The sequence below is a fragment of the Scardinius erythrophthalmus genome (genome assembly GCF_964197995.2).
Source record: "Scardinius erythrophthalmus genome assembly, chromosome: 9".
NCBI classification, from domain to species: Eukaryota; Metazoa; Chordata; class Actinopteri; order Cypriniformes; family Leuciscidae; genus Scardinius; species Scardinius erythrophthalmus.
This window is the reverse complement of record NC_138229.1, coordinates 4,253,451-4,279,391: the sequence shown is the minus strand read 5'-3', so window position 1 is coordinate 4,279,391 and position 25,941 is coordinate 4,253,451. Positions and strand designations below refer to the sequence as shown.

At 37.2% G+C, this 25,941-nt stretch overlaps 1 protein-coding gene across 1 annotated transcript; it reads right to left on the bottom strand.

The window, feature by feature from the left end:
- Positions 1-115: 115 nt before the first annotated feature.
- LOC308696526 (spindlin-W) lies at positions 116-14,024 on the bottom strand. Its single transcript, XM_081375309.1, has 5 exons — positions 13,603-14,024; positions 12,121-12,162; positions 6,764-7,011; positions 4,642-4,875; positions 116-2,993 (listed from the first exon to the last, which is right to left on the bottom strand). The coding sequence occupies exons 2-5, from the start codon at positions 12,138-12,140 to the stop codon at positions 2,788-2,790; spliced, it is 708 nt and encodes a 235-aa protein (XP_081231435.1). The 5' UTR covers positions 12,141-12,162; positions 13,603-14,024; the 3' UTR covers positions 116-2,787.
- Positions 14,025-25,941: the final 11,917 nt, after the last annotated feature.

Sequence of the window (25,941 nt, the reverse complement as noted above, 5' to 3'; positions counted from 1 at the left end):
CTTCCAGAACCCGGCTGTTGCACTCTATGGTGGGGAAAGAGTTAAACGGCGTGAGCGTCTGATAGTGAGTGACAAGTGAAAAGTCAATAAACAGCAAAACACCAACAACAATTTTCAGTGCAAAAAATATCTCTTTTATTATTTACGATAACATCAAACAAACAGACAGGATGAATAGTTTGACACTCGTCGTCAATGTCACCTACTGAAACGTAACTTTGGTAAAAAAAAAAAAAAAAGCAGCAAAAGATTAAACAGATTAAATAGAAGAACCAGAGGAACCGGCAGAAGCTCGCGGACCACACAATAAAACACATTTACAAAGAAGCCAGAAAGAGAATTACTCGTTCACAGTTAGGAGAAAGAAAAACTGCAGAAGCCTCGTCGTGAAACCTTGAGCATTTCCAACGGCTTGAAATCATCCAAGATTTGTCTACACAGGGAAAGCAGAAATATAGTACAAGTGTTTTTAAAGCACAACGGAGAATATACAGAAAATATTCCACCTGATGTCATCGTGGCAAACAGACCGGAAACTCAATCCATATCCACAGCTGAAAGTTCAACAAGTCATTTAGAGAAATGTGCATTTCACTGAACAATACTTTCCCCTAATCCCAAAGAGGGCTGCCCAAAAGATTTACTGGCGTCAGGACAAACGAACAATTTATCTTCTCCAAAAAAAATAAATTAAACATGCTGTGTGTTTTTGATAATGACATACTGAATACCTAACAAGAAGAAAACTACACAATAAACAACTGATGAATCTGAGCGAAGCGCTAATGTACTGAAAAAAAGTCATAAACCTTAAGTCTGTCCGAGAGATGATAATAACCACATGCAAACCACAGCAGGAAAATGAGTTAAGATCAGCAAACACACCCAATCAGAGAGCAGCGCTGAACATCCAACATTTACATATCAAATCCTCATGTTTACATTACATTTACATAATCAAATTCATTTATGTACAGGTCTTTTAAGAGAAGTGGTTAAATTGGGTGTGATCGAATTAAATTCATTTGCAAAAAATTAAAATAAAATTAATAGTGTTAGATTTAAATCATAAAAATGATAGAATTCGCATAAAAATGAAGTAGATTCTTGGCAAACCATGGTCATATATAAAAAGCAACAAATGCAATTTCAATTTCAAGAATTTTTTTTGATGCTTTCAAGCAATTTTCCCCTGTATATTTCATTTTGGTGATGCCAATCAATAAGACACTCCATGTATAATTGACTCATTTTGTAATCTTTGACTTCCTGCGGGACACATTGGAGAAATGCTTGACAGTGTAAGAATAAAGTGCAGAAACTACAAGCAAAAAAAAAAAAAAACGGAAAGGCCAAATCAGCTACATGAACTTGCTCATGTGCAGTGTTTACAACAAAACGTGACGCAATGCCAAAAAATAGCAAAAATAGCCACAAAAGACATTTAAAGTTTTGCTGTTTTATCACTTTAAAAGTGCTGTGATGATAAAGCTCGTCGTGCACAAGGGGAAACGTATCCCCAAGTCAAGTAAAAGAACAAAACTGTCTTTTTCCTGAAGCTTTGCTCAGATCAGCTGGGACAATAATGCAAGGTGAATTTGAGCTTCTCATCATTTAAGACCTGTGCCTTTTATTCACAGTGGAGGCAATGGAGAAGATGTTTAGATGTTTGTAGAGGTCTAACAGCTCTATCCAGCCCGCTGGATTGGACTCGTGTTTTACTAAACCAAACGTCAAATCAGACTGATCTTGTTTTTGCAATAACTGATTGTTAATCAATTCGAAACATTGTCATATCTAACTGCATTGGTCATCTTTCTACACTCAAAAAATGAGACTGGTTTCATTTTTGCTATGCCTGACATTCAAAATCGCAGCTGTAGTTCGTGGCTTGGTGTTAGAAACAAGTGCTATACAGCCAACAAAAAAAAAACGAATGTGTAACGAAACAGATGATTTCACACAGGACAAAACGGGCAACCCTATTCGTAGAGCGTTTTACAGTGTGATGCCGCAATACAGGACCTGACGATATCACTGTAGTCATTTAATACTCATCTGAGGTTAAATCACTCTAGAAAACCATTTCCAAAACAGTGCTTCCTCTATGCTACATCTGTTCAAAATCAGATATAGTCCTAGTTTAATGCCTTTACTGACTGGAGTTTCGCTTTTAAAAATCCAAAAGCCATCTTTTAAAGGTGGCCGAAAGCAGAAACACGTCCGTCTCGTTGCATGTCTGATCTGATCTGGGGGAAATCGCAACTAAGAGAGCGACACACTCGAAGGTTTCAACTGCATTTCTGGGAGCAAACGTTTGTTATGAAGCATATTAGTTCTATAAATAGATCAGTTAGACAGTTTCATTTGTAATCAAATGTCTCTCTGATGTTACAGTCTTTTTTTCTTTTCTTTTCTTTTTTGTTTTTACCAGAACTATTTACAATTCAAAACCAAGAACCTCCTTCGCAGTCTCGCGAGACCGAACATTCATACACAAATCTCGAAAAACGAGACTGACCTTTTTCCAGGGCTTACGGCTGAATCGAAGATATTCCATGGGATTATAAACACCAAATGATGCCCAACTCGCACGTATAAATACACTTGTTTTGATATGACAATTGTGGACAATGGCATCAACTCAAAATAACAAACCCTGTACACGTACGCTTCATTCAGTCCCTCCTCGCATGGCAGACTGTACAATGAGAGGCGATGATACTTAAGCTACGAAGAGGTGAAGCGGTGGGTTTGTTTCGGGTTTCTTTGTTTTGTCTGTTTCTTTTAGGTGGTCTTGACCAGGTCGTACACGTGGATGTGGAAATCGTCATCGTATTTGATGTAGTAGACAGACGGCTTGGCGGGGACTTGATAGATGACGAGGCCTGTTCTCTTTACTCCTTTATCCGTCACATACTCCACCTGCTTACCCACAAGGCTCTCTGTTTCCTCGCCGGGCTTCCTGTCTGCGGGCAGCAAGTGTTTATTCTCTGCGGAAACAAAGAAACGGAGACAGTAAACTGAAACTTCACTTTACTGCAATGAATGATTGAATTCAACCTACCTATTTTATTAATAGAACATAATAAATGATATACAAAAGTTGTTTTTTAAGGTGACATTGTTACAGTGTAATTAGAGTAATATTAAGCAACTACATGTACTTACTATAGGGTTAGGGTAGGATTAAGAGTTGGTTGAGGGTTAGTTGCATGTAGTTATGCATAATTTACTGTTATTACTATGGTAAGTACATGTAATATATGTAACAAGGACACTGTAAAGTAAAGTGTTACCCAATAAATATGCATGTTATTAATTTAAATATTAGTATTTTAGATAATTATATACAGAACAATAATATAAAATTCAGTCTTATGCTCACCATAACTGCCTTTATTTGATCAAAAATACAGTGAGAACTACAGAAATGTTATAACAATTTTTCATATTTGAATATGTTCAAATGTAATTTATTCCTGTGATTCAAAGCTGAATTACTCCAGTCTTCAGTGTCACATGATCCTTCAGAAATCATTCTAATATGCTGATTTGCCGCTCAAGAAACATTTCCTATCATTTTTTTCAGGTTTCTTTGGTGAATAGAAAGTTCAAAAGAACAGCATTTATCATCAAGGTAGAGATAATGAGGTGGCTGATAATGTAGAAACTGACAGAGCGTAGAGAAATCGAGCCAGATAGATAAAGATAAAAGATCTCTCAGGCCCTGTGTACACCTGGTGTGTGTTTTGGTTGATTGGATCACAAGTAGACGACACTAAATACAGGTGTAAACAAGGTCTAAAACGTTTTGAGATTGCCCACTTTAAACCACTTAAAGAGGCAGTGGAAAATGCATTTGATCAGATTGCTTTTGTAGTGTAAACACTCATGTGGTCGAATGTGTTTGAACAGCCACAAAATACCGTCTGCTGAACTAATGCATAACATTAAGTGAAGCGCTCTAGCCAGACGAGATTTAAACTTTATCAGCTGAAGACCCAAGTTTAGTTTGAAGATGAAAAACATACGAAGCACAACGTTCTCTCATCACTCCTGACTTCTAACACACACTCACAGTGTTCGGCTGGTCTTGTGTCTGTCAGAGCAGAAACTAAAGCTGATGCTCTCCGTGTGTTTTTCCGTTGTCTCAGATCGTGCTCATATGTAAATTGCGTGAGCTTACTTATGTTGGCCATTAGCTCAAAAGATCTGAAAAAACATACATTTACCCGTCCATAGACCCTCTCCTCGGAGAAATCAGGACAGAAGTGGTTGAAAGTGGACAAAAGACACGGATTAAAACACCAGGTGTAAACTGGAATGTCTCTCCCTCGTCTACTTGTGATCCGATCGACTGAAACGCATCTTAATACCAGCTGTAAACAGGGCCTAAGAGATGCTTCGTAAGAAGTCTGAGTCACACAGAACCAAAAAAACAATCTTGGTTGTGAAACATTGCTCTGTAAGGCAGAGCAGCAATTTAACCGTGTCTGCTAATTGCATACATTTAAATGTAACACTTTCTAGTATCATAATATAAAGTTTGAGTAAAAAAAGGTGAGTAATATCAGATTCAATAACCTTCAAACGGAATTAACTTCAGTAAGCTTTTATTAAAAACATCAGCTTATTTACCCGCTTCAGGTAAAATCCGGAGGTCTCCGTCTTTGTAGTCGTCCCAGAGCTGGTACATGTAGAGCACAGGGTCTTTCTCGTATGTGATGTAGTACCAGTTGGTCATGATGGGCGCTCGGGACAGGACCATCCCCCTCCACTCGTTCTTCTCACCGTCCTCCTTCTCAAACAGATGCTCCACGGCTTTTCCCACCAGCTCCTCTGCGTCATGGGGAACCTTGATCTTGTTGTTCACTACGAAGGGTTAGGAAACAGCAATGTTACTGTGTTACAGTGATTTTACCCTGGTTAAGAGCTCTTGTGGCATAAAAGCTCTGAAATCTGACTGAGATTGAATGAACCATGTTCAATCACACTGAAATATGCAACGCATGTAATTGGTTGAATTAATGCAACTATAAAGCCTTCCTGTAGCTCAAACAGTAGGGCGTTGGGGCTTGCAACACCAAGGTCATGGGTTTGATTCCAAAGAACTGATAACAATGTAAATGTGTACCTTGAAATGCAATGTAAGTCGCTTCAGATAAAAGTGTCTGCCAAATGCATAAATGTAAATGAATAAACAGCAATATAGAGACAGAGCGTATTTAGGCCACGCCCACACCGGGGGGGAAAACAATCCAACCATCTCCATTGACTTTGCATTGCGAGAGGCTGCCTCCTTGTTATTTATGACTTATAACAAAAAACAAAACAATGTCTAAAAGCTGCTATGTGACAAGGTGTACAGTCAGCAAACAAGCTAAATAACCCAGAAATACATTTTTATAAGCTGTCGACCCCAAAAAACGGTTGTTTCAGGACATAAAAGTGGATCAATTGAGACAGAGCGCAACTAGTTCTCGAACTACTCTGAGAACTATGCCCGCTGGAACGGCTACAGCTTAGCTTACATAAATATAATATATAAAATATATATTTTAATATATAAAACTGACATTTGGATATTTGGCTTACCAGTGACAAAATGTTTACTGCACACTTAGACATACTGAGTGTCGGCATCCCACAATTTACCCATTCTTCCTGCTGATGCTTCACGTCTTATTGCCTGAATCCACTTTTGTCTCCTTAAAGGCTGGCTTTTACGGTTCGGAAGCTTATAAAAATGTATTTCTGGGTTTTTTAGCTTGTTTGCTGTACACCTTGTCACACAGCAGCTTTTAGGCGTTTTTCTGTCTTTTGTTATACGTCATAAATGACAAGGAGGCAGCCTCTCGCAATGCAAAGTCAATGGAGACGGTTGGATTGTTTTCCTCCCCGGTGGGCGTGGTCTTCAGATTATGACGCGTTGCACTCTGTCTCTATGATCAAAGTTACTGTACCTACACAGTTCAAATGTCTGGGGTCGATAAAATATTTGTATTGATTTCTCAAGAAAATGTTTTACATGGTATAAAAAGGAGGGAAATAAAGTGAAATTTATTCCTGTGATGGCAAAGCTAAAATTTCAACAGCAAAAGAACAGCATTTATTTATAAAGTGAAATAGAAATCTTTTATAACATATAAATGTATTTACTATTAAAAGTATTCAATTCTTTAAAATAAATAAATAATTGCATTTATTGTAACTATCTAACAACTATTATTTCACTATGCAAAATAGTTAATTAGACTAAGATATAGTAAGCATTGACGTTTTATATAAACTAAAGCTGTGCAAAACAAACAGGCACCAAAATTCTTGTCACAATATTTCATATTCATCCTTTTCTAGATGAACCCTCATTTACTTAACTGAAAAACATAACGCACTGTTTATTTAATTTGCATCTTCATATTTTATTATATATAGTATATTGTATCGTTATATTGTATTTATCAATGTTTTAATTTGTTTATTATTTTCTATGCAGATTCACTCCCCAACAAAATTATAGAATGATTCATTATTTCCAAAGAGAGCTATTCAAGTCATCTGTTGAAATTGTTTTCATTTCGCAGACATTTTTTTTTTGTGTGTATATTTGAATATACAGTTTCTCATACCGTGACATTTTGGTCATGCATACTCTCACAGAATGCTTTAGTTGCCGTTCATGCACTATAAATATTGCTCATCCTTGCACATGTGCTACTTCCTGTTTCCTGTTTGCAGCATAACAGATCCACCTACTCACCCACTTTCTCAGTGAGAACTTGCAGGTTGGAGACTCTCTCATCTTTAAAGAGCTCGATGCCATAGACGCAGTCGAAGCCGTCGTACTTGACCATGAACAGGGAGGAGTTGACGCTGAGGCGGTCCAGCACGGTGCCCTTCCACTTGGTCAGCGCGCCCTTCTCCCTCCAGCTGTGTTGGATGCGTCGGCCCAGCAGGTTGTTGGGATCTGGAGTGAGACTGTCGCTCAGCTCGCCACTGCTGCGCTTCCTGACAAGAGGAGAAAAACAGGAGCGTAGTAATAATGGGCTAAAAGTCCGGCTGAAATTACTAATCAAGCATCGGTTTACCGCTCAAACACTGATTGATCGATTTTATATTGCACAGCATTCTCTCTTAGATGATATCAAATGCATATGGCTCACGTGACAGATACACACTGTACGTTAATCTAAAGTGGTATTAATATGAGTATCAGCAGTCTCAAAATTAGACATGATATGGTAACACTACAATAAGGTTTCAGAAAGAATGAATGAACAGCATTTATTAATCTAAATTGATGTGAAATTCAATGTTTACTAATACATTATTAAAATCATAAGTTGCATTTGTTAACATTAGTTCATGCACTGTGAACTAGCATGAACAAAGAATGAACGACTTTTAGTCAAAGATTAATAAATACTGTAACAAATGTATTACTCATTGTTAGTTCATGTTAGTTACTGCATTAACAAATGAAACCTTATTGTAAAGTGTTTCCAAAATTTGATAAAGAATGAAATACAATTTTTGCATGATTTAGAGCACACTACACACTAATTTTATATTTTGAAAGAAATTATTATTCATCAAGGATGCATTAAATTAATCAAAAGTGCCAGTAAAGACACTTATAATGTTATAACGCAGCCTTGGTGAGCAGAAAACATTTAACATTTTAAAAATCGTACCGAATCCAAACAGTGGTGTACAAAAAAAATAAAATTGTCTTCAAAATCTTTCATTAATATGTAATAACTTGCTAAGCTCTGCCATTTTTCAACCACCTTGATCTATTCTGACCTGTAACAGGCACTTTTCACAATCCAACCAATTCCAAAACAGCTCCTGCCCTGTATTTCTCTTTAATATCCTATTTCACTCAGAGACGCATCAGATTTCCAAAATAAAATGGGTTCACACGGACTCTACAGACGCCTAATAGAAATTAGTAGTAAAAAGTTGACTGTGTTGTCGCCTCTCGTCGGCTGAACACACAGAAAGGACTAAAGGCGACTGCCAACTAACGTGTGTGTTCTGCGGCTGTGTGTAAGTAAATATCAGCATATATATATATACATCATTCAAAAAGAGAAACAAAAACTGTGACTGCAGATATACAAACCGTAAACAAAGCAGTGCTGTTGAATATCAATCACTCTGATCACTTTCTTCCTTACAGTCAGTTCATGTTATTATGAAAATATGCATGCATTTGTATGCTCAAGAAAGATTATGCTTAAGTAAGACCAGACTTCTGTCTGTGCCGTCTTGACTTCTAGGCTTTTCATCACTTTCACTGACTCGTTCGCTAAGGTTAAGCTCACACTACAGGACTGTAAGACTACATGAATCACTGTGGCGCTCACACTGCACAACAAGGCTTCTTGTCATCTGTCGCCGTCTTGTCATAGCAGCTCGCATACACGACAACACAGCGAGGCGGGGACGAGGACGAGGAGCACAAACTACAAGACATTTGGTCAAGAGACAGTTCTTGGCATTTTCTCACACGAGATACTCATGCAAGTGATTATGAGATTTTTCCATTTATACCACTTTGATTGGCTGGATTATTTCCACCTTGTCATTAGCCTGGGAAAACCCAGACTACTTCCGGCGAATTTCAATTCTCTCTTCAGGATAGTCTGGAGAAGAGCCCATTCAAACTCATTACTGTGCCGCCGAAATCGCGGCACCAATCAGAAACGTTTGGGGAGGGATTTACATGATGACGACAGCGCAGCGACGCTGAAGGTGTTCTCACGCAGTGAAAAATACATTGCGGAGCAGAGAGGAGACTGACAACACGCTGACAGACAGGACAGAGCAGGCTACTTTTCGGTTACGTTTAATATTAAACATATTAAACAAAGTCTCAGCTTTCAAATTTGGTAATTTGTTTAAAAGAAATTTAAACAATAAATACCGTTTTGTGGCTCTTTAATGTGCCGTGACAGATCGCTGTAGAGCATCAGTTAAAGCTGTTCTTGTGAACCGATCATCTCTTCCTTCTAGTTAATTTATAGCCTCAAATAAACATGAACAAACATAAGAAGGAATGTTGTTTTAACCACGGAAAGGCGTCAGTACACTCCGTTTTTCAAGTTCAAATCCTCCTATGTTAATCTACTCTCCTGACTGCTTTGTCGGACAAAATGGCGGATGGCGAAGTATGATTGGTCAGATCACCTGTCAATCAAGCTGAGCTACGTTGGTTGGTGACGCCCCTTTGGAAATGATTCGTCTACATAGCTTCCCCAGACCCTTCACTCAGTTTCAACTGAGAAGGGTCTGGTTTTAACCAGGCTACCTTGTCATTGCATTTGACACACTATAAGATTGTGGCGATTATATCGAAAAGGTTTGAAAATATGAATATGAAATATGCACACATGAACGCCACCACAATGTCGTAAATACGAGTGGGAAGCTCGGGACTTCCTTTAAAGGGTAACTCTTGCCAAAATTTAACCTAGGCTCTTTTTGTTAATCTAACTTTCATGTAAAAGCATAATTAGAATGGAAACGCCACTTTTAAGATTGACCGTATTTTCGTTTTAGGTCAAAATGCCTTTTGAATGGGAGTAAGAAAGTAGTCGATTTCCGAATGCAACGTAACATGAGGAGAGTAAAGATGGAAAGCTCCTAAAGCTTGCTTCCATATAAATTCACGGATAATTTTTTATATAAGTCATCATGCTTTTCATTGAAATGACAAGTTCATGACATTTCCTCATATGGAGTCAGTTCATTACGTTGCATTCGGAGATCGACTACTTTTGACTGACAAAATTCCAGCCACTGGAAAACTGATAAAGTGAGTCGTACAAAACCTTTCTTTTTAGTAAACTCGGTGTACACAAACACTGTTCTCTATGCTGGAGTTCATGTGTAGAGCCCCTGGTGAGACTTCCAGCACAGTTTCATGTTGTGTCGAGCCTTCTTAGTGTTTTAAAAATAGCGATTTTGATGCTATCATAGAAGTGCCCCATTCACTCCCATTCAAAAGGCATTTTGACCTAAAACAAAAATACGGTCAATCTTAAAAGTGGCGTTTCCATTCTAATTATGCTTTTACACGAAAGTTTGACTCAGGTAAATTAATAAAAAGAGCCTAGGTTCAATTTTGGCGAGAGTTACCCTTTAAGCCCCGATCTTTACAAGTTGTGGGCGCGTCACTGAGAAACATGGCGGAATAACACAATACTATTTAGCAGTGATATTGCTAGACTTTTCTATTGACAGCGAAGTAAGCTAATTGCCTGCACAGAATATGATGGCATTATTATACAATGTAATATGTAACGATAAAGTTTGCACGTGGCTTCATAAATGAAAAAACATTAAAAAAACAAAGCACACCTGATGCACATTTCTTTGTTCTTCATTTTCTAGAACTAGAGTTTAAGAAACTTGATCTATTTTTGTGTAATTAAGAGAAATTACACCGCCATCTTACTCCGACAAAAAGTGACTTGAACGCACATGCTTGGGCTGCACAATATATCAAAATTATCGAAATATCGCAAATGTATATATAGCGATATGCATATCGCAACAGCTTGCAATAACTGGGGTCATGAATGAAAATCACTCACTGCTCTTGGCTGAATAACTTTTGTAGCTTTAATAAGAATCAGGATATATTTAATTCATACAGTGAAAACTAGGCAGTGTTTTATTTTTACATTAGAATATTCATGTTCTGTTAAATAAACCTAATGTAGGCCTTCCTGAAACACTAAACCCTGTGGTTTACACTGATGTTAAAATAACACTTCTTATGTTACAGTAAAACACTGATGTTCACTGTCAGAAGTTGTAGGGATGTTTTCTTGTCAAAAAAAGAATGTGAAACACGTATGTAGTTTATATCATTTTAAATATATTTTAAAGATAATTTAAGTTTATTTTACACAATTTAAGCATTATCGTATTGCATATCGCATTATTTAATTAGTTATCGCATATCACATTTTACTTCAATATCTAGCAGATGCCGTCATAAACACGACTTCCCAGGAGGGCTTGAACGCACCAATACTCAACGAGCATCAGTGACCTCAACGTGCGCCGTTTTGGCCGTTTTTTGTCGCAGACTTTGGATATCTATCCGTGATAGCAACATCCAGTTAAAAGTCATGTAGTGTGAGCTTGCCTTAAGCTGAACAGCCAATTCGCGTTCTCTCTCTCTCTCTCAACGATGAAGCCAATGCCAACGGATGCCTATTTAACATGTTCAATCGGCCAAAAAAAGCCCTGATTGGGTCCGACTAAAGCCAACGCAAAAACTGGGCCGACCCAATGGTCAGTAAAACTACCAACCACTAACAACTGACTATAGTTCAGCCGAGTGCATGAGTTCAGTCAGAGCTCAGTTTAATAATTCATTTCTACTGGAGAATGTCTGTCACTCAACAATACTAGCATTGAAAACACATTCCTGGAAATATCACAGCATAATCCGGCCTGACACCAATATATTCTTTCCAGCCTGGTCCTGTTGATAATTATTAGTCAATTCTGGACTATATATTAGAGATCGACCGATGTGGGCTGATTCTGAAACAAATTTCCGAAGAGCAACGTTTTATATAACACAGTTTAATTACAGAAAATGAGATGTATACTTGAACACTTATTAGTCAGTGGTTGAAAGTCAATGTGCCTTATCCACTGATAAGGCTATAAGTAGTTTGTGGAAGACTATAACTGACACTTCTGTTAATCTGTGAACCAGCCAACTGGTTATTGGTGATAATGTCAAAATGACCAAATATTGTGCCAATTCATCGATCTGGCAAGAGTGTCCCTAGAAACATCCCTAACTCAACACAATCAAATATATGTGATTTAGACTGATCTGCTAATGAATCAGAACTGATTCAACCAATTCACTGAAAAGAATCAACTCAAGAGAACGATTCACCTATTGCACATCACTATGGTAAACCATGGCACTTCCATATTTATCATGCTAAAATTAATTTACTATGGTATTTACAAGTTACATTAACTTTCAATATCATCATATACCAAAGTACCATGGTATCATCGTTCTGATACCATCATTGTCCAATGTTAAAGTGTGTTTATATTGTCTTTACTCACCTGCCCCTTTTCTTGGACATGTTTCCAAAACCTCAAGCACGTCTAGAAGAGAAAAATGACAGACTTATAAGTAAACCAATAGGTTTGCTTGTCCTCTGGCAAGACACTTCAAGTAAAACCAACGTGGGCTATTTTGCTTTCAGACTACTGGAGAGAAAACATCCAAAATACACACTGAAGTGCTAGTTTTATTATTCTTTTTTACACTTATTTGCGTCTAAAGATTTCACTTACAATAGATATCTTTAAAGGCCGTTTCTCAAAAAATTCGTTTTCAGAAATCTCCTCTTTTGCAGCACTTGCATACATCAAACATTTAGTCTTATTTTATTCCTACCTAAATTCTGACAATTTTTTTTATTTTACACAGAATTTTGTTTGTAAAACATTTGCCTGATTTATTTTATTTCTAAATGCATGGTGTACATTTTTATTGGAGTGATAAAAAGAGATATCCAAAATCGCTTCTGTAAAACTTGTCAACAAAATGAAAAAAATATATTTTGAAGGTTTCAAGGTTTAGATTTCTGTTCTGGAGATGTATGTTAATAATCAGATAATACCTAATTTGCATATTTAAATATAACTTTTCAGAAATTATGCGATACAAAGCAATTGTCTAACTGGACTGTGATTAATCAAACGGGGAAGTGTGGTGAAAGCTGTTAATTGAAATGTTTTCCCTATCTCTATACCCAAGGTTTTTTTTATTGGCTTTATTGGAATATCATTAGATTGCTTTTAGGGCTTAGAGCAATAATACATATGGCACAACTGCAGATATTACTTTCATTTCTGCATTTAGAAACTGATGGGAGTGTCAACATATGGTGGTTGTCGACCACATGGTTTTGACAGCTCCATTCAGTCCTTAAGCTAAATCTGCAACATTGTTCATGTTACAATGCTTCAAGTCTTGTTGATCAGGTGTGACCTGTGCATGTTACATATGTAACGCCACGGTATCTTTTGTTATTTTCTAGCATTGCCATATTAATCTGGCCTCTGATTGGACAATGACTCAACAGCGCCCGTGTTGCATAATTACATCGAATCTGCGGCATGTATTCAGGTGTTTATGGTTTAATATCGCGTTAAAGTTGATGTGAAACCCACGTAGAACATGAGACGTCCACAATATTGCGGCATAGGCTAAAAGAGGCCGGTTTATTTTTCATGTCTTAATGGTGCAAGCTGTGCTGTTTCAACATATATCGCCCAAAATGTAACATATACATCATAACAAACATGTCAGACATCAGTAATGCAAGTAAACGAGAGTTTAGAGTCTATACAAAGCCACACAATCGGGTCATTTCGCTGCTTCACATGGAAAACACCAACGCAGCTATAAAACGCTGGCGTTTCTGTCCTTTGCGCAACCGGTAAACTCCGCTTTACCTTCGTGTTTTGTCTTCATACATACTCTTATTTCTACGTGCCCATATGTCTCTGTATAAATCGTAAGAAAAGTACGATTACCTGGCCTCTATTTTCATGTCTATGATGGACTTCCCTCTGCAGATCCTCATGTATAATGCTCGTCCAGACGCGAGGCAACAACCTGGCACGGCCGGTTTAAACTACAATTCCCAGAATGCATTGTATGGGAGAGTAGAGCAAACAGCGGAAAGGGCATTCTGGGAAATGTAGTTGAGGGTGGGAAAGGGGCGGACACACATTCTTCCTGTGTCCGACTGCAACCGTGTGAATGAGAAAATAAAATCCAGCTAAACAAAGAGTTATTAACGAAACACCTGGATACAAATCATGAGAGATAATAAAATCTCTCCGGATGTTATTTTTAATCTTATGAGTGGGAAAACGTTTACTACTTTTATAAGCACTCAAGGAACTACAATTCCCAAGATGCACCAAGACTTTTCTTTGTCATTCCGTCGGTCAGCTTTGGAGGAACAGGCCTTTGCTTTATGTTAATTTAACGTGCATATGTTGAATTAAACGTTATGATGCATAAATATTTATTTTTAAATAAAATAGGTATACACCATGTTAAAAAAAATGCTTGAATTACACAGCATTACATCAACCTCTGCATTTCATATAATTCTATCTATAGGATCCAACTTTCAGATAAGCCTGTCTATTCCTTTCAAATTGGTTGTACGAAGTCATTAAAAAAATTATCTAAAAGATATTTAGGTAAAACTGTTTAAAATAAGTAGTAAAAATACTATGCAAGGTATAGTTTGAGGCTAAACCATTTGTGTGTGTGTGTGTGTGTGTGTGTGTGTGTGGTTTGTCATACTAATGGTTTTAGTATGATTCTACTCATTAAGCAAAAAATATGCACAATGCAGCTTTGCATATTTCAATTTGCATACCTGGCTGAAACTGAAAGTCACACATGTATTGAAATGACATTCCTTGGACCCGCACCATTGGTCATTGTCCAGCAATACTCTGGATCAGGGGCCACTGCAGTATTGAATATTCTCCACAAGAGGACACTAGTGCTCCATCCTCAGATCAACAGGACAGAACCAACACATAAACTTACCAAAAGCAATAAAGATGTCGTCATTCACTGTTCATATTTTCAACATAGTTCATGTTCACTGTTTTTATTTTTATTTTATTAGAACACTCCCAAAAGGTTTAATGTGACTGAATGCGACTCAACACCAGTTATTAAAACAGATGATTTTTTTTTATAGATCATGAAAAAAAAATCATGAAAGATCGGTTCTTAGTCCATTCTGAACACAACCACATACCCAATTATAATAGGTTGTAGGCTATGTATATAACGTAACTTATGTATGTTATGTACGTATGTTGTTCCAGGTTTTTTTTTACTTTCTCCTTCTGAAATGTCACATTTGTTTTTGTGTTTTACATTAAAGTTGCAAATCTTTAGCTAATTTTTTACATCTAAAAAAAAAAATCTGTCATTAATTACTCACTCTCATGCCGTTCCAAACCTGAAAGACATTCGTTCATCTTCAGAACACAAATGAAGATCTTTTTTATGAAAACTGAGAGATTTCTGTCGCTCCACAGCAACGCAACTACCACTTTTACGCTTCAAAAAGTTCATAAAGAGATCGTAAATATAATCCATATGAATAGAATGGTTTAGTACAAATTTTCTGAAGAGACTCGATCGCTTTATATGATGAACAGATTGAATTTAGGCTTTTATTCACATTTAAACATTTATCACACATCAGCTGTGGTAAACAGAGTAAACAATGACAGAATTATCATTCTTGGTTGAACTTACCCTTTAACAGGGATCTGTAGACTTTAAGTTATTTTGCATAATATTTTCTCATAATTCACTGACTCAAATACTGAACATTTATCTAAAACAAACAGTTTTATCGTGAACGCTCGTCTTTGCTGTGCTAAACGCAGCCTAAACGTGTCGTCTTATTTTCACCATTTCATTTCTGTATCTCCAGGTCCTGAATGCTGAGCCATGAATCACTCGACGACTGAAGATCCGCTGGGGTTTGAAGGATGTCTCATGTCTCTTGACTGAGTCAGACATACAGGCCTTGTGCGATCCTCAAAATACCTCAGGGTAGAGCCAAATAAATTCTCATTCTGTGTTGTTTTCCTCATCCTGCTAATAAAAATGCAGTTACTGACATCTTGGATGGCTTTTTTGGAGGTCATCCTGCCAGTCAACATCTTCCACCATCCTCCATAAAGCGACTCAGAGCCATCAGAACGAACAATGATGGGCAATAAGAGCGTTTCCCTGAGGCGGTGACTCTCAACAACTGAACTAAACTGTTCCCTGCGTGAAATGTGAATTTTGATGCTCCTATTTTTGTCCATGCATTCTTCATGCTGACAGTCTACTGCACTGCTTATACACTCTAAGTAATGCTGGGTTGTTTTAACCCAATGTTGGGTCAAATATGGACTAACCCAATGTTGGGTTAAAAATGCAATTTAAAAATAGACAAACCCAGCCGTTGGATTACATTTTTAATGTAACCAATGCAATTTGTCCTTTTTTAAATTGCATTTTTGTCCTTTTTTTTTAACCTAACGTTGGGTTAGTCCAGGGGTCGGGAACCTTTTTGACCAAAGAGCCATTTTTTTTTCATTTTTGGATAATGCATTTTTCCAAAAGAGCCACAGTATAAAAATAAAAAATAAAAATAATATATATATATATATATATATATATATATATATATATATATATATATATATATATATATATATATATATATATATATATATATATATATATATATTGATAAGTGGTTTATACTTATATATACCTCAATATATATATATTATTAAAGATGTGCTTTTTCAATAAAAAAATCAACAGTAGTAATTATTAGGTCCATAGACAACTAAAAACAAACAAATATTCAGCAAACAATAAATAAGTTGCAACCAAATGATGAGCATAAATCCTGTTTTGTGTGCGTGTGTGTGAGAGAGATAAGAGTAAATGCACACAGTACTATCTGCTATGTTTACGTGCAGAGCCGATCCTGACCTCCCTGGGGCCCTAAGCAAAAAAAAAAATTAAGGGGCCCTCCTACCTGACCCACACTAAAGAAACAATAAGTAAAATTTACTTTTTTTTTTTTATTTCACATGCATATTTTTTAAGTTAATTTCACATATGGAATTAAGTATACGTTACTTAACTAAGTTAGGTAAAAGTATTTTAACTTGGCTAGTAAAAGGTTGGGTAGTAGGCTATCCATTTAGTTGAAATTTCCTTTGCATTACATTTCACTCAAACAATATAATATTAAATTATACCACACATTTATGGTATGTGCTTTACTTAGGAAATCCATGTACTTTATACTACAGATATTTTGCGAGACACCATATCTACATGTCAGATGTTAAGCATAATGTGAATGCAGAGACCTCAATACTTGTAGACAATACACAATGCCAATAACATTTGATAGAAAATGAACTCCAAATGTCACAAAATGGCAAGTTACTAATCCTGACAACAAAAGCAATGATAAAACTGTAAATACAGCTGGATAACAGTGAAGAATTAACCTTCTTAATTAATCAGCAGTGCATGATTGGAACCCCAATATCAGAATTTGTATTTTATTACGTAGATATTTACGCTTTTGTTTACTTTGAGTAATAATATTATAAAGGTAATAAAGGTAATATAATAAAGGTAATTCCTGATATCAGAAATAGACAGTGTTACTAGTAAAATATTAAGTATTCACACTTCAAATAGAACAAATTGAATTCTTGAAATTACAAATGCATCCTGTGCTGTGAATGAATAAAACTAGCTAAAATTGCCACAGCATGTCACTGTGTTTTAAATGATAACAGCAATACTTAATACTTGAAGGTTATTATTTACTGAATGTGCATCCATATTGACCAGTATGTCCAGTCAATCAACATCTTAAGACTTAATTGCAATATAGACTATAAAGCGAATACATTATTTTCCATCTGGCATTATTGCAGAGTTGTAACTTAACCTTGACTTGGAGAGTAGATGATCATTGTCTTGTTTTAAAAGTATGTGTGCCTACGTCTATAATGAGGATTGTCATCCCGCTATTGTAGTTTATTTTGGAAAGTGCACGTTTCATTTCGTGCACGCGCATATGAACGCATGTTAACACGCGACGCGGTTATCTTTTTCCAGCTGCTGTTTATAAACAAGCAAACTAAGTCTACCTGATTGCTGTTCCCACAATTCACTCGCATAGTGTTTTTTCCTCTTTCTTCGTGACCAGAAGGATAGCTCCGCTTCATTTTCTCATTTCTCAACGATGTTGTCAACTTTGATTGACGCGCTTTGACACGAGGGGGAGGCGGGGCCTTGAGTAATTTGCGGGGCCCTACGCAGCTTGCGTAGTGTGCGTATAGGGCGGATCGGCTCTGTTTACGTGAATATACTCGACTTGGCATTTTGATGTATTTCTGTGTTTATTTGGCCGTTTAGGCGCGCAACCGAAGACAAAGGCTGCTTGTCCGTGTTGCGCTCGGAGCGCGCGCACAGCATGCTTTCAGAAGAATTCAGTTCTCTTTCGCGACTTATCACGCTTTTAACATTTATTTTCAATATAAAGCACATCCTGTTCTTTTCTTTCTCATTCATTCATGTTTTGTTAGTAATAACTTTAAACAGAATCGTTTACTGAAATCTGCGCGGATTATCAAAAATATGACACATTTAGGACATACAATTGTCTCTGCGCAAAAGTGAAATAGGCTTACCAGCGGGTGAAATGTCTCTTTGCGCAGCAAAGCACCCGTTTCAATAAAATTATATATTTAAGTTTATAAAACCTACATTTTCGCTGCTGTTTTAAAATAGTTTTCGCCTGCTTGAATCCAGTGCAGGAGCTGTTAGGTTACCACAGAAACGTAAGCGGTAGATTGCTGTGGTGACTCGTGACACTCGCGAACAGCATTGAACACACACTTTTGCCGGTACAACTTTAATATTATTATTATCATAAACTTTTCATTAACTTCAGTAGGCTGTACTACAACAAGGGAATTGTAATTGGCTGCTTTTTCTGCAGAGAGCCGATCTCTGTTGATGTGTTTCATCGTGATGTGTTTCATCGATGGTTTGTTGGTAAAGGGTGAGAGACCTCGCGAGCCACATGATTTTTGCCAAAGAGCCATATGTGGCTCGCGAGCCATAGGCTCCCGACCACTGGGTTAGTCCATATTTGACCCAACATTGGGTTAAAACAACCCAGCATTTTTTAGAGTGTGTTGCAATCCGATTCGCATATACACTCACCTAAAGGATTATTAGGAACACCTGTTCAATTTCTCATTAATGCAATTATCTAATCAACCAATCCCATGGCAGTTGCTTCAATGCATTTAGGGGTGTGGTCCTGGTCAAGACAATCTCCTGAACTCCAAACTGAATGTCAGAATGGGAAAGAAAGGTGATTTAAGCAATTTTGAGCGTGGCATGGTTGTTGGTGCCAGACGGGCCGGTCTGAGTATTTCACAATCTGCTCAGTTACTGGGATTTTCATGCACAACCATTTCTAGGGTTTACAAAGAATGGTGTGAAAAGGGAAAAACATCCAGTATGCTGCAGTCCTGTGGACGAAAATGCCTTGTTGATGCTAGAGGTCAGAGGAGAATGGGCCGACTGATTCAAGCTGATAGAAGAGCAACTTTGACTGAAATAACCACTCGTTACAACCGAGGTATGCAGCAAAGCATTTGTGAAGCCACAACACGCACAACCTTGAGGCGGATGGGCTACAACAGCAGAAGACCCCACCGGGTACCACTCATCTCCACTACAAATAGGAAAAAGAGGCTACAATTTGCACGAGCTCACCAAAATTGGACAGTTGAAGACTGGAAAAATGTTGCCTGGTCTGATGAGTCTCGATTTCTGTTGAGACATTCAGATGGTAGAGTCAGAATTTGGCGTAAACAGAATGAGAACATGGATCCATCATGCCTTGTTACCACTGTGCAGGCTGGTGGTGGTGGTGTAATGGTGTGGGGGATGTTTTCTTGGCACAGTTTAGGCCCCTTAGTGCCAATTGGGCATCGTTTAAATGCCTGAGCATTGTTTCTGACCATGTCCATCCCTTTATGACCACCATGTACCCATCCTCTGATGGCTACTTCCAGCAGGATAATGCACCATGTCACAAAGCTCGAATCATTTCAAATTGGTTTCTTGAACATGACAATGAGTTCACTGTACTAAAATGGCCCCTACAGTCACCAGATCTCAACCCAATAGAGCATCTTTGGGATGTGGTGGAACGGGAGCTTCGTGCCCCGGATGTGCATCCCACAAATCTCCATCAACTGCAAGATGCTATCCTATCAAGATGGGCCAACATTTCTAAAGAATGCTTTCAGCACCTTGTTAAATCAATGCCACGTAGAATTAAGGCAGTTCTGAAGGCGAAAGGGGGTCAAACACAGTATTAGTATGGTGTTCCTAATAATCCTTTAGGTGAGTGTATGTTTTTATGTAACAAAACGAGTTCAGAACCACCACTATAATGTCACCGGACATTTTCTTGGTTGTTTTTGCCTTGACATATCTGAAAAGAAAGCTGCTTATGTCAGAAGAGATTTTTTTTTAGCAAATATTCAGTCTCCATTACGTTAATAAGACGTAGGCCTAAATAACATTTGTAAGATGTAAAACATACATAAACACAAGCATCATTGTGCTGCACATGTGTACAAGCTTTTCTTAATTTCAGATTGAGAAAATAGTCAGATTCAAGCAGAATCATTGCGTTCGGACCGAATGCAATGATTGGATGAACATTTTTTGGTCCTGAGACTTCCACAGAAGATTTATGTAAAATGTTTTAAATATTTATACCACTTCTATTGATGATTGCTATCATGTTAAGAGAGCTTCAACCAGTATAATAAAAAGTGTTTATAAAACAAATTGCCTATACCCTTTTTAGTGTAGCTAATAGTAAAATCCCTTAGGATAAAAACACCTGCTAAATGACACAGCTCTTAAAAGTGTAATATAAAAGTAACAGAACTATTAGGAACAATAATAAAAAATAAAAAAATACATCTGAAAAAAAAGGTGCCATGCAAAACTCTCCGCCACAATGCCAAAAGTGTTCTGGGTGGTTACTATAGGGCCTTTTGTAGGCGGTTGCCAGGGGGTTGCTAGGGATTTCTTGGGTGGTTGCTAGATTTACTGGCCCAAGTCAAAACATATTCTGGTAAAATCTATGGCCCGTTTGCCCGTTTTATCATTCACCTGGCAAAAATATTTGATCAGTAATAATGAAATTCTTCCTCTAAGTAAAAGCCACTTTATGCTACTTACGAAGTAATATAATTAATTTGCCCATGCAATACTGTGGATGTTTTTTTGCAGATACGCATGATACATTACTACATAACTCATCTATATTACATATTTTACACAGCTTCAGTTTTAATGTTTCTGGTTTCATTTTTTTTCATGTCCATTCCTTTATTTTATCACTCACCTGCTCTTTCAATGACTTCCACATCCACGTTCTGTCCTCGAGTGGATCAGTCGAATCTGGGTTTGGTTCTTGTAGTGTTTTCAGGGTCACTGTGAGCCGCTGTGTGAAAGCAACTGTGTTCAAATATAATCGCATCTTTGAGTCTCTGTGCAGAAATGCTGCGGCGTAAATGTTCCTTCCAGGCCATCAAGCACCAACCAGCCTTGATCTTACATAAAAACACTTCCCATGGGAAAAATACATTCCTCTGAAAGCCATTTACATAAATAAATGCGGCGATAGAAAGGGTTGTAATGTCTGGCTTAGCAAGCACGACGATGAAGCTGCGAGGAGAATTCCAAGATGATAAACCTTTTATTAAACTAAACACACGCAGGCGATGATAAGAGCAAATATTAAAATATTTAATAAAAAAACACACTAAGTGTTAACAAGCACTGACCAGGAGCAACAGAAATATAGGGCTTAAATACACAGTGGAAACAAAGGAAACTAAACAAGAGACAGGTGGCAATAATGAGTAATTAAATTGGAAACCATGACGACTATCAAGGAATGAAGACACAGGCAATCAGGAAAAAGGGAAAAATCAAACCAAAACACAACAGAAACAAACCTGACCCTAATAAAGTCGGATTTATATTTTTAGTTTCCTTTCCACAGTCATTTCCACTTGCTCTTATTTTTCTTTCCTTCCCATTTCCATATTTATTTCCATTTCTTATCACCCCCCCCCTCTCTCTCTCTCTCTCTCTCTCTCTCTCTCTCTCTCTCTCTCTCTCTCTCTCTCTCTTTCTCTTCATTCCAAGGTTGGAACGGTCATGTGACCAGGAGAACCCATACAAGTATACTATCTCCTGAGAAGCGCTGGGCAGAAATAGAGCACCTCCTTCATTCTCTCTCTCCCTCTCCTGTGCCATTTCTATCTGTCGTTACGGAGGGGATTTGTCTTCCCATTGGATCGTCCTCTGTGGACGGACGCCCACCCTTTCATTTTCAATCCTTATCATGGGATCTTCCTCTGCATGCGGCGGGTCTGTGTGCATACAGTATGATTAATGTAACATTACATGTGTTTGCCTTCCATATCCGCAGGGCAAACCCAGCTCCATCCCTCTCTCACAGACCCGCCATCCCAATACTGAACACTAGCAGGGATGGATGGGATGAGGTGTGTGATTCATTGAACGCTCTCTAGAGATCTGATCCAGATTCTCACGCTGACTTAATGTTTCCTCACAGGGTAGCAACATGTTATCGGACACGTTAAAGGATACATGTTCAGAATGACATACTACTATACACCTGCTAGATTGGCAGTATGTGTACACTGTAAAAAATTTGCTGTAGTTTTGCAGCTGTTTGCCAGTAACTTACTGTAGATTTAAATGTATGTTATTTACTGGCAACAGTTTGTTCAAAGTTAAATGCACATTAAACATTAACAAGTCTTTGTCTTTAAAGAATAAAATTATAAAATAACAATCTAATGCAAAGCATTCTGGGAACCAGAAATCTTCATCAACCTTTTTCTGTTTTTTTTTCCTTCAGATTTTGGTTCCCAGAATGCTTTGCATGAGGATGTTATTTTAGTTTTATTCTGTAAAGATAAAGACTTGTTAATGTTTAATGTTCATTTAATTTTGAACAAATTGTTGCCAGTAAATAACATCAATTTAAATCTACAGTAAGTTACTGGCAAGTAGCTGCCAGTAATACTGTAATTTCTACAGATTTTTCTAACAGTGTACTACTATGCACAGAATACAAATTGTCAGTATTTATGGAATCTAGGATTACTTACTGAAAAGTGTGCAGCATACAACCAGATCACACTGTGTAGAATAATGTATCTCACAATGCAACGCCTTTGACTCGACTTAGAATGAGACAAAAGTACAAATGGAAACAAAATAAACTAATTTTTAAATTTATACATTTGTTGAATTTGAATGAAAAGAAAGCTGCAAAATAATCGTTTTTTTTTTATACTTCATGTTAAATTAAACATGCAATTTAGTGATTCACAGCTATTTTTTTTTTTTTTGGATTCCAAACTATTGAGTCCAAACTATCAGTTTGTATTGTAATCAATATTTTTTGTGGAAACTGTGATTCTTTGATGAATAGAAAGTTCAAAAGAACAACATTTATTTTAAATAGAAATCTTTTGTAACATTATTAATCTTTACTGTCGCTTTTGATCAGTTTAATGCATCCTTGCTGGATAAAATTATTAATTTCTTTCAAAAATAATTAAATAATTCTAAAGAAAAATTTCAAAATAAAATTTTATTTTGAAAACAGTTCTTTAAAACAGTACAATATCATTGATTATTACTGATAATTTTGATCAAATAATTGCAGCCTTGGTGAATCTTAAATATTCATGATTCATATAATATAAACCATTGTGTTCAATTTTAAAAAGAAAACATTTGACAAAAAGTCCTGATATTATAGCCAGTGGATCAGTATATTCGTCTGTGTCAGCCAATTTTGTGTAAGGTAATTAGTTTTGTGATCTCGTGTGCATTTTTATTTGGTTGTGGAATGTCAGGTTTGATTAGGTAAAATTAACAACTTGCAACTGTATAGTAGCACACTAAAATCCACTCGAAACACCTAAGGCATTGCGGTGGTGATTTTTCCACAAGCAAGCACAACTCTAGTTTATAGATCCATCTAAATGGATTTGGACAGCAATATGTGAACTTGGAAAACAAAGGATGTACTGTGTTGTTTTGGCACAACACATACATCTGTTTATTTGCAGTGGGATTATTACTCGACACACAAACTTTGAATGAACTCTCATGGTCTGTAAGTCTCTCTCTCTCTCTCTCTCTCTCTCTCTCTCTCTCTCTCTCTCTCTCTCTCTCTCTCTCTCTCTCTCTCCTTGTCCCAAAGTGGGTGTTGATGCTAAATTGAGGTTATTTCTCTTGCTCTTCACACGGCTGTAATTAGCATGGTTGTTTTTAACTCTAATTTACCACTTGTCAGAAAATGTGTCCAAGACAAATTTTTTCTACCTCCTGAAATTGAGCACACAGTCATCCACACTCAATGCAACTGTTTTCAGGTCATATGCATGTTTATCATCAGTACACATCAAGGAATATTAACATTTTATGTTTCTGTATGTGGTTGCATTATGAGTATTTACATCACGTTTCTGTATTTGGTTGTGTGAGTATTTGCAGCACATTTATTTGGTTGCGTTGTGAGTATTTGCAGCGTGTTTCTGTATTTAGTTGCATTGTGAGTATTTGCTGCATGTTTCTGTATTTAGCTGCGTTGTGAGTATTTGTAGCGTGTTTCTGTATTTAGTTGCATTGTGAGTATTTGGAGAGCGTTTATGTATTTAGTTGTGTTGTGAGTATTTGCAGCGCATTTCTGTATTTAGTTGCGTTGTGAGTATTTGCAGCGTGTTTCTGTATTTAGTTGCGTTGTGAGTATTTGCTGCATGTTTCTGTAGTTGGTTGCATCGTGAGTATTTGCAGCGTGTTTCTGTATTTAGTTGTGTTGTGAGTATTTGCAGCGCATTTCTGTATTTAGTAGTGTTGTGAGTATTCGGAGAGCATTTTTGTATTTAGTTGCGTTGTGAGTATTTGTAGTGTGTTTCTGTAGTTATTTGCGTTGTGAGTATTTACAGAGCTTTTCTGTATTTAGTTGCGTTGTGAGTATTTGTAGCGCGTTTTTGTAGTTGGTTGCGTCGTGAGTATTTGCAGCGTGTTTCTGTATTTAGTTGTGTTGTGAGTATTTGCAGCGCATTTCTGTATTTAGTTGTGTTGTGAGTATTCGGAGAGCATTTATGTATTTAGTTGTGTTGTGAGTATTTGTAGCGCGTTTCTGCAGTTGGTTCAGTTGTGAGTTTTTGTAGGGTGTTTCTGTATTTGGTTGAGTTGTGAGTATTTGCAGCACGTTTCTGTATTTGGTTGCGTTGTGAGTATTTGGAGAGCGCTTATGTATTTAGTTGCGTTGTGAGTATTTACAGAGCATTTCTGTATTTAGTTGCGTTGTGAGTATTTGTAGCGCGTTTCTGCAGTTGGTTGAGTTGTGGGTTGTGAGTATTTGCAGTACATGTGTCATCAAACTGATGAAGATGTGTTTTCTTCAGTGGCAGCACATTGAGCTTCTCTCTCCCACCATGAGCAATAGTAATAGTGATGCTTGAGCAAACACAGCTAACTGGGGACATCTTTCTGAAGTAGAACTAAACATAAAAAAAGCTACTCATTCATGTGTCAGACATAAACAAAATGGTTTCATTAGTAGCCTATATCAGAAGACATCGGGCTCCTTCAAACTCGCTCATTTTCATTTATACCAGAAAGACTTGGGAGAATAAATACTGTGACAATTATAGTAACAGCGCAGCAAGCAATAAAGTTATTTGGCGTAGGCCCCGTCCGAAGCTCGCAATCTGAGGGTCCGGACTCTGCATATCCTGCCTGAAGACAAAGGCAGGGGCGCAGCCGACCCACAAAATTAGGTGGAAGAATAATTCCACCGGGACGGAGCCCATCCCCAAAAACGGTAAATAAAATATACCCACCAGTCGTGTATCCTGAAGTTCCTAAAGCATAAAAGAAAAAGAGTTAACATGATAAGCATGAACATGGAATGCCTCATGGCCGATGGCTAATTAGTAAGAGGCCACTTCATCATAATAAGAAACAGAACCTGAAAGGTATTATGTCTAGATGTTGTTTCTTGAACATCATCATCACTGCGTAAGAGACACTCTGAATCCAATTGTCTTTTAAAAGTATTTATTCTTGCAAGAATAGGCCCAGTTGCCCACACAGAAGTTATACTGTGGAGCAAGTGAGACAAGGAGGAGGGA